Raw genomic sequence first — 14,162 nt, 5'->3', positions numbered from 1 at the left:
CAATAAAAAAGGAAAAAACTGAATTTTAGATAATTATATACAATTACTATTTTGCACTCTTTTGCACTGCGAAATGTAAATACAGTTGCCTTTCAATTATCCTACTGGCTTTATTTTCCCAATAGCAAGATAACCTTGTCTGACCTGCAGCTCATTTATCTGAGTAATGCATGTTAGCAATGCTCTGTCATTAGTCTTTTTGACACCTCTTCTTCCCAGATGTGGAGGAGTTGGATGGGTTAAAAGTGCAAAACCTATAATATCTCCCAGTCCATATAGGTACTGATAATGCAGTTTAATAAGCACGCAGAAGATCACATCTGTAACACATTAACTGGACAAATCAAAGGAGTGAAACCAAATGATAGCTGATCTGTAACCCGTGGCTATATAAAGCAGCTGCTGAAGCAATGACTGTAGGGATAAGCTAGCAGTGCCGGATCACCTACAGCCTGTTGTCTAGGGCTAATGCTGTTCGTTTCTGTTTATGGGAGTTTAGGATCAAGTTTAAGAATTACAGAATTTTGCCAACACACCATTATTAAAATGCAGATTACAATTGAATATTTTTTTTAAAATATGACTATTAGTAACAGTAACTTGTTTGGAACTTGCGCCACTGCAATTAAAGCACTCACAAAAAAGTAACAACTATATCTCTTTAAAGAAACAGTTCAGAGAAGAGAAGTTTTTGGAGGTGATCTTATCTGGACATACTGATACATCTGGTGCAATATTCAGCATACATCCATCTACTAAGGATATCGGTCAGTTTGTGATTTGGGCATTTAAAAAGATGGAATCTGTCAGTTCATAATATCTGCTGGTATAAAGCTGCAGTTCCTTCTGACTGTTTCAACCACTCTGGCTGTCTGAACAATGGAAAGGTGCTATCCTATGTATGACACTTGTCATCATGACGACAATCCAGGCATTGGGGAATCTATACAAAGCAATATTTGAATAGAGACCAGCAGGAAGATGATGTTACCCAAGAAAAAGAGGTGATGGCCAAAGGATGTAGTTCAGTGTGGGTCATGACAAATGACCTGCTTCCTTATAGACAAATAAAACAGATTTTCCTTCCCCTGGTTTTGGAGAGGCAGATGTCTAAAAAGATTTTGCTATACATACTTCAAACTCTAGTTTAATTTTATCACCCCAAAACAAAAACCACCATAAAAAAAAAAAACCGAAAGGGTGTAAGTGATTAAAAATATCACTAATATCATTATCACTGTTGTCCTGCAATAGTAAAAACTGTGTGTTTGCTTTAGAAACACTAGGTTATATAAATGAGCTGCTATGTAACCTGTGCCATTGAGCCTATGATTAAGTGCTTCATGCACAAAACGCATAAGGCTATGTCTTTTGTTGGCCTGTAAGTTTGCAATTCTTTTACATAAGCCTGTTTGTGGGATCCTTGACTGCCTGCTGTTTTTGGTTGTGGTATGATCCTCCTCTTGCTGTAGGTCTGGGGCACGTGCACCTGGACCTCATGTATATTTTGGTGAGATATACTTGTACATTTATTGGACTTTACACTAAAAAGTTTGAAATGGAATCTAACCTGTGCCATTTAGCCCTTTTAAACTTAAATAGCTGCCCCCATGGCAGCACAACAGATTATTTATATAAACTATAGTAGACACTCCAGGTTTACCAGTGCAGGGCAACAGTACATTATATTTTAACTACTTTAAACACTTTTTCTTTTAATGTCACTGTTCCTTTAAGAAATACTTATATATACTTACCCCTCTTCCCATCAAACCATTATTAAATGGCAACCCAATAAAGCTAAAGGCGGCTTCTTGAATAAAGTATGGATTTAAGATACGGATCTCATGTGGTTCACGTGGAACACGTGTGGCTACTGACTTCCAAAATCCATCAGCGGCACTCTATGGAGAAGAAAAAACAAGGGGATAAATGAAATGTATGTAGGCAACAGCCCCGGGTATCAGGGAATCAATTACAATCAGTGGGGGGTGCCTGGAGGGTTACCATATATTAAAGATAATGCAATTGTAAAAAGCTTCTGTCTGCCCATTGTTGATTTCCCTTCTCAGTTTTGCAACCAAGGTAAGAATGTATCTGAAATCAGTGCTTTCCACCCAGGACTATTCCCAGAATGATTTGCATGCCATCTCACATAAATATTAAGACACTGTGGGAACCTGAGTCTTGGTTAGAAGAGAGGTGACTGCTGATACAATGCTGCATTAAGATGGGGAACTGTAAGAGAGAGAACCTGCTTTCAACCACAATTGTAGTTACAAATTACTTTAAAATAACAGAAAATGTTTAATGGAAAGCTGCTTAGAATTACATTTCCTTTTTATTAAGCAAAAACACATTTTAAAAAAATCCAACATACTCTATAAATAGTAGTTTGGTACATGCCTCCAGCTGCACTGTAGCTGCAATTTTTTTTCTGCTTCCCCTGGCTGCTGTTACAGTATGTGCTTATAAGTTGTAGGGCATGAACTTGCATAAGTTAAGTTATATTTAAACACATTTTGTAAGACAACCCTAAATAACAAAAGCAGAGAAAAAAAAAAAAGGAGTATTTCAGTAGATTCCATGCCATAGACATCTGGGCCAGGTAGCAACAAGGATACAATTTATACATGGGCCAGCAATTGCACTCTCTGCACTAAAAGAACCAAAAATAGCTCTTAAAGTTACCAGAGTAGGCTGTGTCTCCTTTTGCCCCCTTACAGTGTGCATCCCAATGCATTAAGGGTATATCTTCACTTTCATTGAAAGGACAAGTTCCATAATACATTATACAATAATAGCAGTGCCTATTTGTGATTATATCCTGACATATTATTGCAGCTTTTTTTTTTGCACTTTGCATTCAGATTAGCAAATGAGCCCTGCAGACTTGGCAACAAAAAAACATTTCAGTAAAAGGTTAGAAAGAGCAAAGGTGGCCATATACTGACAGATTTGTGCCTGATTTGGTCACATACATGGAGCTCCAATTATTTAACCCCTGGCTATGGATGGCCAGCTTAACACTGTTCATAAAAATAATAACGTGTATACTAAGTGCAATCACATCCATAATATAAATACTAAAGTCTTAATATTGGTACAAATGAGTAGCTCATAAGCCATATAACATCTCCTTAATCTCCTATCTTTTATCTTTATTCTGGTTATTGGCCTACAGTTCCCAGAATCAGTGAACTGTACCAAATCCATTGAAAACCAAATCAGCATTAGTAGTTCTTCTCGTCCAATTTAATTCAGGGAACAAAACTGGAAGCAAAGAAACTGTTAGCAATATTTACCTAGAATGGAATCTGTCAGGGCTACTGTGTATATTCCTATGATCATCACTTGACATTGTAGTTTATCACCTGTTCTAATGTTTTCACGTCTGCTCAAAAATTACAAAAATTTCTGGCCTCCGAGCTCTGGTATCATCCTTCATTCTGACAACCTAAAGCCCTTTATTGGTGTAAGGCAGCAAGTAAAAAATCCCCATCTAAATTTTTCCTAGAGGCATAGCTCAAACCCTAATTTTACTACTGCTACATAGGCTCCATTTAGATTTTACAAAATACAGTCATTCTTTATTATTACTAAAATCCTCACACATCTCCTCCAAAAGTTGTATTTGTATTGTAACGTAATTGAAAAGCTTAACTACTGAATCACGCAATTAGTGCTGCGCTATTATGTCTTTAGTGATGTACAAGCATGTTCAACCATCCTTTAGGGTAGAAGATCAAGCCTATGCGCAAAGAATGTTCTATGTATTGGAATGACATGAAAGAAAAAACCATAACTAATCTGAACTTAATAAGGCTAAGATGTACAATACTGAAACAACCATCTTCTGTTAATTATACCTACATTTGTTTTTTTTGTCAATTCAACATGATTGCCGGAATTAAAGGACACTTTAAGAAAATGTTACACTTCAAAATATTTTGTAGACAAGTATGTACAAGTTAATCATTCTTTTGTACAATCAATAAAACAACAAAGACAAATGCAGATGAACACATCTGTTTGGAACACATCTGTTATAGTAGCCCATAGCTCATTCCAACCACGTGCCAAGGATGAAGGAAAATTAGACCAATGAGCAAGAATTACTTTTTTGAATATTTTTTTCTGCAACTTTCAGTTGATTTGCCACGGCAATTTTCTTTGAAAAATTCCCTTTTTCCTATTGTTCTCCCTGTGCCCTATTCCAGTTTTCCAAACATTACCTATATGATAGTTAAATAATCAAATGTATAAACATTTAATTAAAAACACAAAGGTAAAATGTAATAGAGATAATAAAAACATAAAATAAACTTTAGGAACTAAAGCCTAACTAAATAAGTAGTACAAAAATTTTGACCATTATGTTCTGGGCTTCTGTACTGGCTCGGGAAGGATTGTGCCTTCAAAGATGCCCCAGTAGCTTCCTCTCTGCTGATTCCCTGCACATGCTCTGAGCTGCTGTTACTGAGCTTAGGGACCGAAACGCTATATAATGTATAAATAGAATATAAATGTCACAATATGAGACTGATTAGTAAATAATACAGATTATCAGTACCGTATATATCAGCCCTGAAACCAGTGCAATTTGGATCAGAATTTAATAAACAGCCCTGTAGCATCAGCTTATATGACAGAAAAACTTGATTTTCTGCTTGATGATTGGTGCCCAGAGCACACTGAGCATGTGTGTCATTGACACTTCTAACAAAATCCAAGATAACAAGCTCCTGTGACAACTTGGAAGGCCTGGATCATTACTTCTTTAGGCTGGTGCTTTCACGCTGGGCAGATTTATTAAGACACGAACAATCTGAGCGTTCATTCGAACGCTCAGAGCGTATTTTCGGCAAATTTTTCGTGTCTTGTGCGACTTTTTTGACTTTCAGTTCGCCAATACAATATTATAATGACTAATACAATTTTTTCATAAGCATTTTCGTGATATTTGCGATCTTTAGAAATTTTCGTATCCAATTCGAATTTGTCCCATTCGGGATTCGAAACTCGTTTTTTCATGAATGTGCCCCTTAGTATACAATATTCAGCATTTCTAGCTATATTCATTTTTAGGGTTCAGTTCTCCTTTAAAGTATGCATTTTACATAGATCACTGCTCTCTGCAATTTTGTACAATACTCTCTCAATTTAGTACGCATTTTGCAGGAAAGTTTAAGTATGAAAATGCAGTGATTGCACTGGCTGTCATCACTGCACTAAAATATCTATAATTAGGATACAAAAATCTGAGAATATAAAAACACAGCAAATAAGGCCCATTTACTAGCAAAACCACAGTTGTAGCAAAACATGCAAGTACATCTGACTGGCATCAAAATGTGCAACAGTTTATGTTTTGCTGCATCAACCGCATAGTGGTTTGCTGCATAGTGGTTTGAATGAGATACTGGAATATGGACAGGAGCGGAGCTTAATAAAAAGATGGGAACAATAAAATTGTAAGCTCTGGGTCACTCACTCCCATTTGAAAGCTGGGACTATAAAAAATAAATAATGAAGACCAATTGCAAAACTGCAAGGAATAGGACAACAGAACCTACTAAAAGTTAACTTAGAGATGAACAACCTGTTTAAGTCACAAGAATCCAAAAGTCCCAAACTGATCACTATGCCTGTAGCACATTACACACAAGGACTGCATTAGTATTTCAATGAGAAATCAAATCAAATTTGGTAAAACTTGAAAATAATAAAAGACAGCTGCTTAAGTGCTCTGTTCCTCTAGAGTAGACCAAAACAGTATTAGAATGAACTCTGCTGTTAAAATGCATATTTATTCCATCATGATCCTGAGAATTGCGATGCTGCCAGCCAAAATAGAAAAGTGGGGATCCGTGATTCTGAACAGTCCCCTAGAGATAAATCCATAAAGCTCTGATAACAATCAGATCTAAAACAATATCTTTAGAATTCTGGCAAAAATAAATAAGACATAGCTCGTTAATTAACATTTTGGCAAGGAGTTTTGTCTTGCGCTGAGAAAAACAATATTTTTAGATAAATATGGGGGGAAAAAAAAACTACTGCAAAGTCTAATAATCTCTGGCAGATTCCAGCGCCATATGGAAACTACTCATTTGAAGGGATGTGAAAATTATCTTCCAAGTTATATGTCTAGCATGGTATAAAAAAAAAGTGGTCTGTGCCTAGAACAGCATCCTGAATATATGCATTTTGCCTTTAACCATTTTGTGCCCTCAAGTTTTAAAGCACTGATATCTTCAATCTCCAGTCTATGGTAGTCTCAGATAGTTCCCACCCTGTGGCACTGTTGCATATCTGAGGACTACCTGTCTCATATAATGGATATTGGAATTGCTCTTGAAATGACAGAACAAGCAGATAACACGAATGAGCCTTAAAGTTTCTTCTAATAAAGAATAATACTCAGTGGTTTTCAAATTTGAATTCATTTCAAAAGTTTGTTACATGCTAGTGGAACTTTCAGGCTTTACCAAAGCATCTCTGTTTATGTTGTGACTATTCAAGCCATTTCTATACCTACGTTCCCATATTCTGACAATGATTAAAGGAATTACTTTACAGGTCTGAATATTTGTCTTTTTGTCCAAAAATACATATTATTCATTTTATACCTGCTTGTCTATATATTGTTATAGCGGATGACCTTGGTGACATGCTATCTCTAAGCCCATAGCGATATAATCATTTAATGTAAAATTGCTACTCACATGCCTGAGATCAATATCAAGACATTAAGATAAAACTTAACTGTAAATAACATGGTTCTAGGCATTAATGGTATCTGCCATCACAACATCTCCCTGTAGGGCATTCCACAGGCATCCCACCCCACCCAAACTCTGTTGTTCATGTATGGTGTCCTTTTTCTTTGTGAAAAATAGTCCCTCCTATCTGTTATCATTCTTCTTTGCAAAAACATCTTCCTCAGCTAAAACAAACCCAACTTTTCAACTTTGATAGTCTTTGCACATTATTTATTTATTTTATTTCCCACCACCTTGGTTGCACATCTTTGTATATTATATTTTTCCTATTTAAAAGACCCACTGAGTATTATTGACATGACATATGAACTACTACTTCTTGCCCCCATAAAATTAGGGTGACCAAAGGCACGCTGCTTGGTTTTGGTAAATATTTGATACTGCAGAATGAGAACTCTATGACTGATTTGTTTGCACTAGTGGTTTTGTGTTTTTTTTAGTTGCAATATACCTTAGTATATGCACAATGGACAAGAAATCGTGTTTTTTCCTTAGTTGTTCAATGAAATATTTGTCATGTACAGAGTGGTACAAAGATTGAGCACCGTGCCCCCCCCCCCCCCCAAAAAAAAAAATCTTTGGAGGGGCCTGGTGCAAAGCCATCCATACCTGTACCATCCAACTTTCCACTGGTGTTATCTGCTGTCTGTCTTCCCTCCCAGCCTCTCTACTACTTGCAAGCAGGGAGGGAAGAATTAACAACTATATAGGAAGCAGGCCCTGTGGTCTGAGACCCCCAAGAAAGAAAGAGAAAAACTCTTTAAGAGCTGGACAGGGGTATTTTATTCCAGATCAGCAGCAGATCCCATATATGTATTGTGAAGGCAGTTTAACAGAGATAGTAGGTTACCACTGACTTCCTTTTAGAAGGATAGCAAAATGACTGATGACACATTCCTAAAATACTACGGGTTTAATATTATATGCATAAAAATGATCTAATTTACAAAATATTTGATATGGTTAGATAATACACCAAGCGAACAGAGCACAATGTTCCCAGCTTCCTGGCTAACACAAACAATTTGGAGTAGACACTGAAATTCCTAGTACTGATGTATCCTTATAATGGAAAGAATCCTAGACATCCTCTTCTGTTTAAAGACCTTTTTCTAAGGATTATTATTAGTTTGTCAATCTTTCATTATAGGTCTGTAACCATTTTAAGAGATTTTAAATATGCACTGTTTATAAATATGCTTCATATTCCAAATATTTTACTTAGAAGAAAAAGTATGAAGACACATGATAATTAAAAGGAAATAACCCCATATGCATATTTAACACCACAGCTTGCACAGAGTTACTAATACAACACAGGGACAGGAAAACTAAAGTGATTTAACATTTTTTTGTATGTTTGAAATAAATGCCAGGTCATTTGCATTTGAGTTATTTTTCAGGCAGGTAGGCCTAACCTTGCCATTGCAGCATTCCTTTACTTTTAATAGAAGCTTTATGTCTTTAAAAATCGCTATTAGTTGTGGATGGCCAGCCAGTAAGACCAATGCTTTGATCAGGGGACACTTTTATCCAAGAAATGCAAACAAGCAGTAAAGTGCCAGAAGTCATATGTTACTGTGTATAGGTGTATAGTGGTTTGGTAATTTTATGATCTTAACTTAAAAAACAAATTTTTACAAATCTATACACTTACACAGAATGAACTATTAATAAAACATGGTTCCAGAAAATGTGCATTGATCAATCTGCTTCTCTGTCTGATCTCCAAATAACAGACTGCCCACATTAAAATCTTTAACTGCAATCATACTAAAAAAAGAACGATTTATAACAACAAGATTAGGGTTTAATAAATTATGGCTAACCACTTAGTCCCCAAGCTACACATAAACAGAATTAAAAAAGGTAGCCAAAAAGAAAACAAAAAGTTAACAGAAGATTAAGAGTATGTTTTTTTTCTATTTGGGGTAAAAGAAAAATGTATCTTTCATAAGACAGAGCAACAACCTGTAAAATCAAACAAGGGCTAACTTACTAAATGCCGGAGGGGCTGCTCAGAGATGCCACAGACAGTCAATATTTATTGGGCTGGTGGGGAGCTGTTTGAACTGGAAATGCCAGGGCTTATTTTGGTTCTTAGTCCGGACTGGTGTACACCAACGCAAATCAACAGTCTATGAAGGCATCCATTCATCCAAATCATGATAAAGTACATCTAGTAACAATAAGCCCAAAACAACTAGGCTGGCTGAGTAATCTTGAAAATGTTTCACCGTTCCTCTGAGCAAATTCTTCAGTTCAGTCCAGATGAATATTTTCATTGCTCAGCAAACTCATTTATGCTAGACTGATCACTACTTGATACTCACTGATAAATACAGATACTAAATACAAATTATTACACAAAGCATTCTTGATTTCAGAACATTATATTCTAAAAAATAAGATCTATCAGCATAAGATGTGAAAATTAAGTAGCTTGGTTTTCCAGTCAGTGAAGTGATTTGTCTAAACCCAAGAAATGTTTGGGTGACAGAGCACAGACATGGAATATTAACTACAATTGTAAAATAAAATATCAAAACTAAGCAAAATCTGATAACTAAATAACAAGCCTAAAAATGGATCCCCTCATGTTGTTTGGAATAAATCTCCAAATGGTCAATGATCCCATTTATTACAGTGACATGCAATACATACATTACATTTCTAAAGTACACAATGAATGCTAAACCTTTTTGTTCAAAGCAAATTCCTGGACATAAACAGGGTTGTATGAGAAAAAATGTTCCTAATCATTGGTTTATTACATTAAATATTTACCTATTACAAATGCTGCAGTTTAGACAACATAGACACTCATGTCCTATTAATGTTTATTACTATTAAATAAGGTCAATATTTTGAAAATTTTAGGCCTGCAGCAGTTATGAACTACATATTCCATAAAAAATTATCAGGAATGTTAGTAGCTGTAAAACTACACTGATTCCAAGCCCATGTACCAATGTGATTTTTCCATGAGGCTTTTTCCTGCAAATTAAGACAATATAGTGTTTTTGTAAATATGATAGCAATCAAGAAAAAAAATCAAGTTTAATTATGTTTTTTTATGTGAACAAATTTCCAAAAAACACTCAAATTAAAAAAAACTGATAATTTGGCCTCCCCTTTGTTTTGTTAGTAGCATAAGGCTGCACACCTCTTATATGGGGTAGCATTGCAGCCTATGGAAACTGGCAAGAATGAGAAGTGGTAATGAAAGAGAAAACTATTTAATGATTAATCTCACAAAAATGGAAGACATTAAGGAGCACATTTACTAAACAATTTTTAGATAAAAGTCAGATTTTTTCTTACATCTAGATCATTTTGAGATTTATGAATGGGTTTTCGACAGAACTCAATTTTTTCGTTATTGTTCCCGAAAAAATTCAAATTTCTTTACAGAGCTCAGTGTTTTTTTTCCTATGAGGCTTCTGATCATCTGAACGGGAGAAATATGGGGAGACTTAAGGGCACTATTGAGAGAACTGAAGGTATGCCTGCATCTTGAGATTAACTCTTTATTAGCCTTTCCGTCTCCTTTAAACTCAAATTTTTCAAGTTTTAACAATACTCTGTACGAACGATTCAAGCATTATCACAACATTTTATAAATACAGCAATGATTGAGTTTATTTCGAATTTAAACCATGTCAAGTTTATAAGAGTTTCAAGGCTAAAAGAAAATTAATTTTAGTAAATATGCCCCTTAGTTTTAACAAAATAAATTATCTATACAATATAAATATTTGGAAATAATGTTATGGGGCAAATGTATACTTTTTTAAATAACATGAGATGCAAAGTATATACATATTACAGTAGTGTTTGACACCTGTACGAGATATTCCAAATGGGTGAAACCTATATGCTTACTATGCTAAACCTGTTAAAGACAAGTGAGGTCTACTGCTTCATACAATATTATATCAACCCATTAAAAGTGTAGGAAACAAGTGTCATATCCAGCGCACATTGTTCTGCCTGTGTGTGTTCATGCTTAGCATGCTATTAGCTGCACTACAGACTATGTAAGTGTATGCTGTGGGCAATATAAATAGCTCACCTCTAAAAATGTGCAATAATAAAACATCAGAATAGCACATTGCCGTCAAAAGTAAGCAATGTGCTTAGTAGAGGGAAATACTAATGCAAATATAGACATATGGTATCTCTCTGTATAAACTATGAAAAATAACTTGGGAGCGTTCTCTGTTATGCTATTTACTGCTCCGTTCAGTCAGCCATGCCCTTTCAATGAGCTCACATAACCCATAAACTGCTTAACTACCCTTTCAGGCTTTCTGCAATGTAAAAAGTTTACCACACAACCTGGACCAGTTATACCTTTATAGAACTTTGAGAAACAAAGCAAAAGAATTATAAATATCCATTATACAAATCCATAGGAAAAATAAAAAGGTCCAGATGATATTTTCAATCAAAAAGGATTAGTTAAAGTGTATCACAAAACTTGATTTCTTAACTAATAAAGAGCATTTAGTATATTCAACTTATTTTCTTTTTACTAGGGGAGAGCAATTTTCATCAGGAAGGATATTTGTGTTGCATTCTTTTTTCCTGGTCTGGAATACAGGAAGTTGCTGCAGGCCCTTTTTTTAATAAGGCTACTATAAAACACCAGGGCATTGAGGTATTATAAAGTTACCTTACCTAAAGAAGATTTTCCAATCACCCAATTACATGCAATAGAAGTGTGCTTTGTTCTGCAATGATGCAAAAGCTTCTAACTATGTACAATATAAAATCTTTCCTGTAGAAGCAAGATGTAATGCCTGCGATTTTAATTTACACCCAGGTAGATAGAAAAGTATGGCATAAGGGAATGAAATCTGTGTGCAGGGAAAAAAGGATAATGTTAACAGGAATTGCCAAAAAGGAAAATATTTCTGATTCATTAATAAATGACAAAAGAATGACTGGCGCAGGATGTCTCCAGGATTAACAAAGGATAGGAAAAGCCAGCAGTGTCTGGTTCCAGCTGGCAAATTACTAACCACATTAGATAAAACAGATTATAAAACAAATCTTTTCTGTCTCTGGGCAGATTGCTCTGCAATATGCTGCAGACTTCTAAAGTCTATTTACAGTTAAAACAATGCTTTATAGATTCTTACTAAATTTTGCTGAAAGACTCTAACAAGGACATATCTATTCCTAAATTATCTTAAATAAATACTTCTGCTTAAGTATATACTATTGTGTGCTTTGCAGTAAAAATGCAGCATTATGTTTAAAAAATAATGGCAAGTTTATTGTTTTTGCACATGGAACTTGCCATTAGTAAAGGAGTGCTTCCATTTCTTTATGATCTTCCTATGATGGAGCAAAACAGCACTCATAAATCCAGTGCAAGTTTTTCTTTGCCAGTGCATATCTAAATGGTGTCACTTCTGGTATGGAATACACAAAGATGTTATTGGTGTCCAATTTACTAGGTGTTACACGCTTGGTTGTGCATTGCATTGCAGCACACTGCCAACAACACCTCCTCCTAGGGCTAACTTGTCTCTGTAGGATGCAAGGACTGTTGTGAATAACATTTAAGTAGGAACACAACCTTTGCGAATAGTGTTCAAGTGTATACAATCTCCCAGTTTGCACTTGTGCTTGCATTAATGATCTCTGGGTTTGTGTATCAAGTATACTGACCCTTACAGCTACCATACAATAATTACAATCTAACACTGGCTCACAAGTTTTGTAGTATAAAATATTTAGGTAGAGGCAATTATAACGCAAACATGATAAAATGTCTTAAAGGAAACATATTGTGTAAAAAAACAAGAATATGCGAGTTCATTATGTATGTATGTATATCTTTATTTATAAAGCGCTACTTATGTACGCAGTGCTGTACAGTAGAATACATTAATACAAACAGGGGGTTATTAAGATAGATAAATACAAAGTATAACAATAAATATAAGATAAATACAGTTGCAACAAAGACACAAGAGGATGGAGGTCCCTGCCCTGTAGAGCTTACAATCTATTTGGGAGGGTAACTTACAGACACGAGTAGGCAAATATAAGCGCTGTAGGTCACAGTGGGTGACATACAATATAAGCGATAATTCCCAGATCAGGTGCTGGGTGAGCGCTCCAAAAGGTAGTCTTTAAGTTCAGTTTTAAAAAGACAAAGGGAGGATTCTCTCCGGAGGAAATCAGGGAGGGCATTCCAGATGTAAGGGGCAGCAAGGCAGAAAGGTTTAAGGTGGGAAACAGCATTAGTAGTGGGGGGCGCAACCAAACGATTGCTCTGCGAGGAACAAAGGAGTCGGCCAGGAACGTACGGAGACACAAGGGAAGAGATGTAGTGAGGAGCAGATGAATGGAGGGCTTTGAAGGTTAAGAGAAGGAGTTTGTAAAATATTCTTTGTTTAATAGGAAGCCACGATAAGGACTTTAACAGGGGAAGGGCCTGAACTCTCATGGATGAGAGGAGGAGAATTCTGGCAGCAGTATTTAATACAGACTGTAGGGGGGGAAAGATGGGAATTAGGGAGGCCGGTTAGTAGCAGGTTACAGTAGTCAAGTCGGGATACGATGAGAGCATGCATGAGCAGCCTAGCTGTTGCAGTAGAAAGAAATGGACGGATTTTGGCAATATTGCTCAAGAAAAAGTGACAGGTTTTGACAGTGGTGTTAATATGGTCAGAGAAGGAGAGACAGAAGTCAAAGATCACCCCCAAACAACGTGCCGAATCGACCGGGTTGATGAGGGTGCCTTCAATAGAGATGGAAAAGTTTTTGTTAGGTTCAGTTTGAGGTGGCATTGGTTCATCCAATTGGAGATGGCCAGGAGGCAGTTAGAGATTTGAGTCTCAGTTTCGACTGTTAACGAAGGGGTCCAAAAGTAAATTTGGATACCATCAGCATACAGATGGTATTTAAAGCCAAATGAAAGGATAAGATCTCCTAAAGATAGCATGTAAAGGGGGAACAACAACGGCCCAAGTACAGAGCCTTGGGGTACCCCCACATTAAGAGGAACCGGAGATGAGGTTTTGTTAGCATAGGAGACAGTGAACGAACAGTTAGAGAGGTAAGAAGGGATCCAGGATGCAGCCTGACTACGGAAATCAAATGCAGAATTTGCATCAGGAGGGAGTGGTCGACCATATCAAACGCAGCCAATAGATCTAGGAGGATTAGTATAGAAAAGTGACCTTTGGCTTTGGCAACCTGAAGATCATTCGTAACTCTGCACAAGGCCGTCTCAGTAGAGTGCGCAGGCCAAAAGCCAGATTGCAGCGGGTCCAATAAATTATGGGCAAGTTAGTAATACGGGAGAAGACAATATGCTCTAAGATTTTGGAGGCAAGCGGTAGAAGTGAGACAGGA

The 14,162-nt window shown here is 36.2% G+C and overlaps 1 protein-coding gene across 8 annotated transcripts in view; it reads right to left on the bottom strand.

The window, feature by feature from the left end:
• The window catches only part of st3gal3 (ST3 beta-galactoside alpha-2,3-sialyltransferase 3), a 140,397-nt gene that overhangs the window by 10,987 nt on the left and 115,248 nt on the right, over positions 1–14,162 (bottom strand). For all 8 annotated transcript variants that reach the window (XM_012960777.3, XM_012960780.3, XM_012960776.3 and 5 more), the window contains 1 exon segment: positions 1,758–1,904. In XM_012960777.3, the coding sequence (XP_012816231.1) occupies positions 1,758–1,904 (147 nt within the window).

The sequence above is a fragment of the Xenopus tropicalis genome, chromosome 4 (genome assembly GCF_000004195.4).
Source record: "Xenopus tropicalis strain Nigerian chromosome 4, UCB_Xtro_10.0, whole genome shotgun sequence".
In the NCBI taxonomy this organism is placed as follows: domain Eukaryota; kingdom Metazoa; phylum Chordata; class Amphibia; order Anura; family Pipidae; genus Xenopus; species Xenopus tropicalis.
Note: the sequence above shows the minus strand (reverse complement) of the source record. Positions and strands in the feature narration are given on the sequence as shown.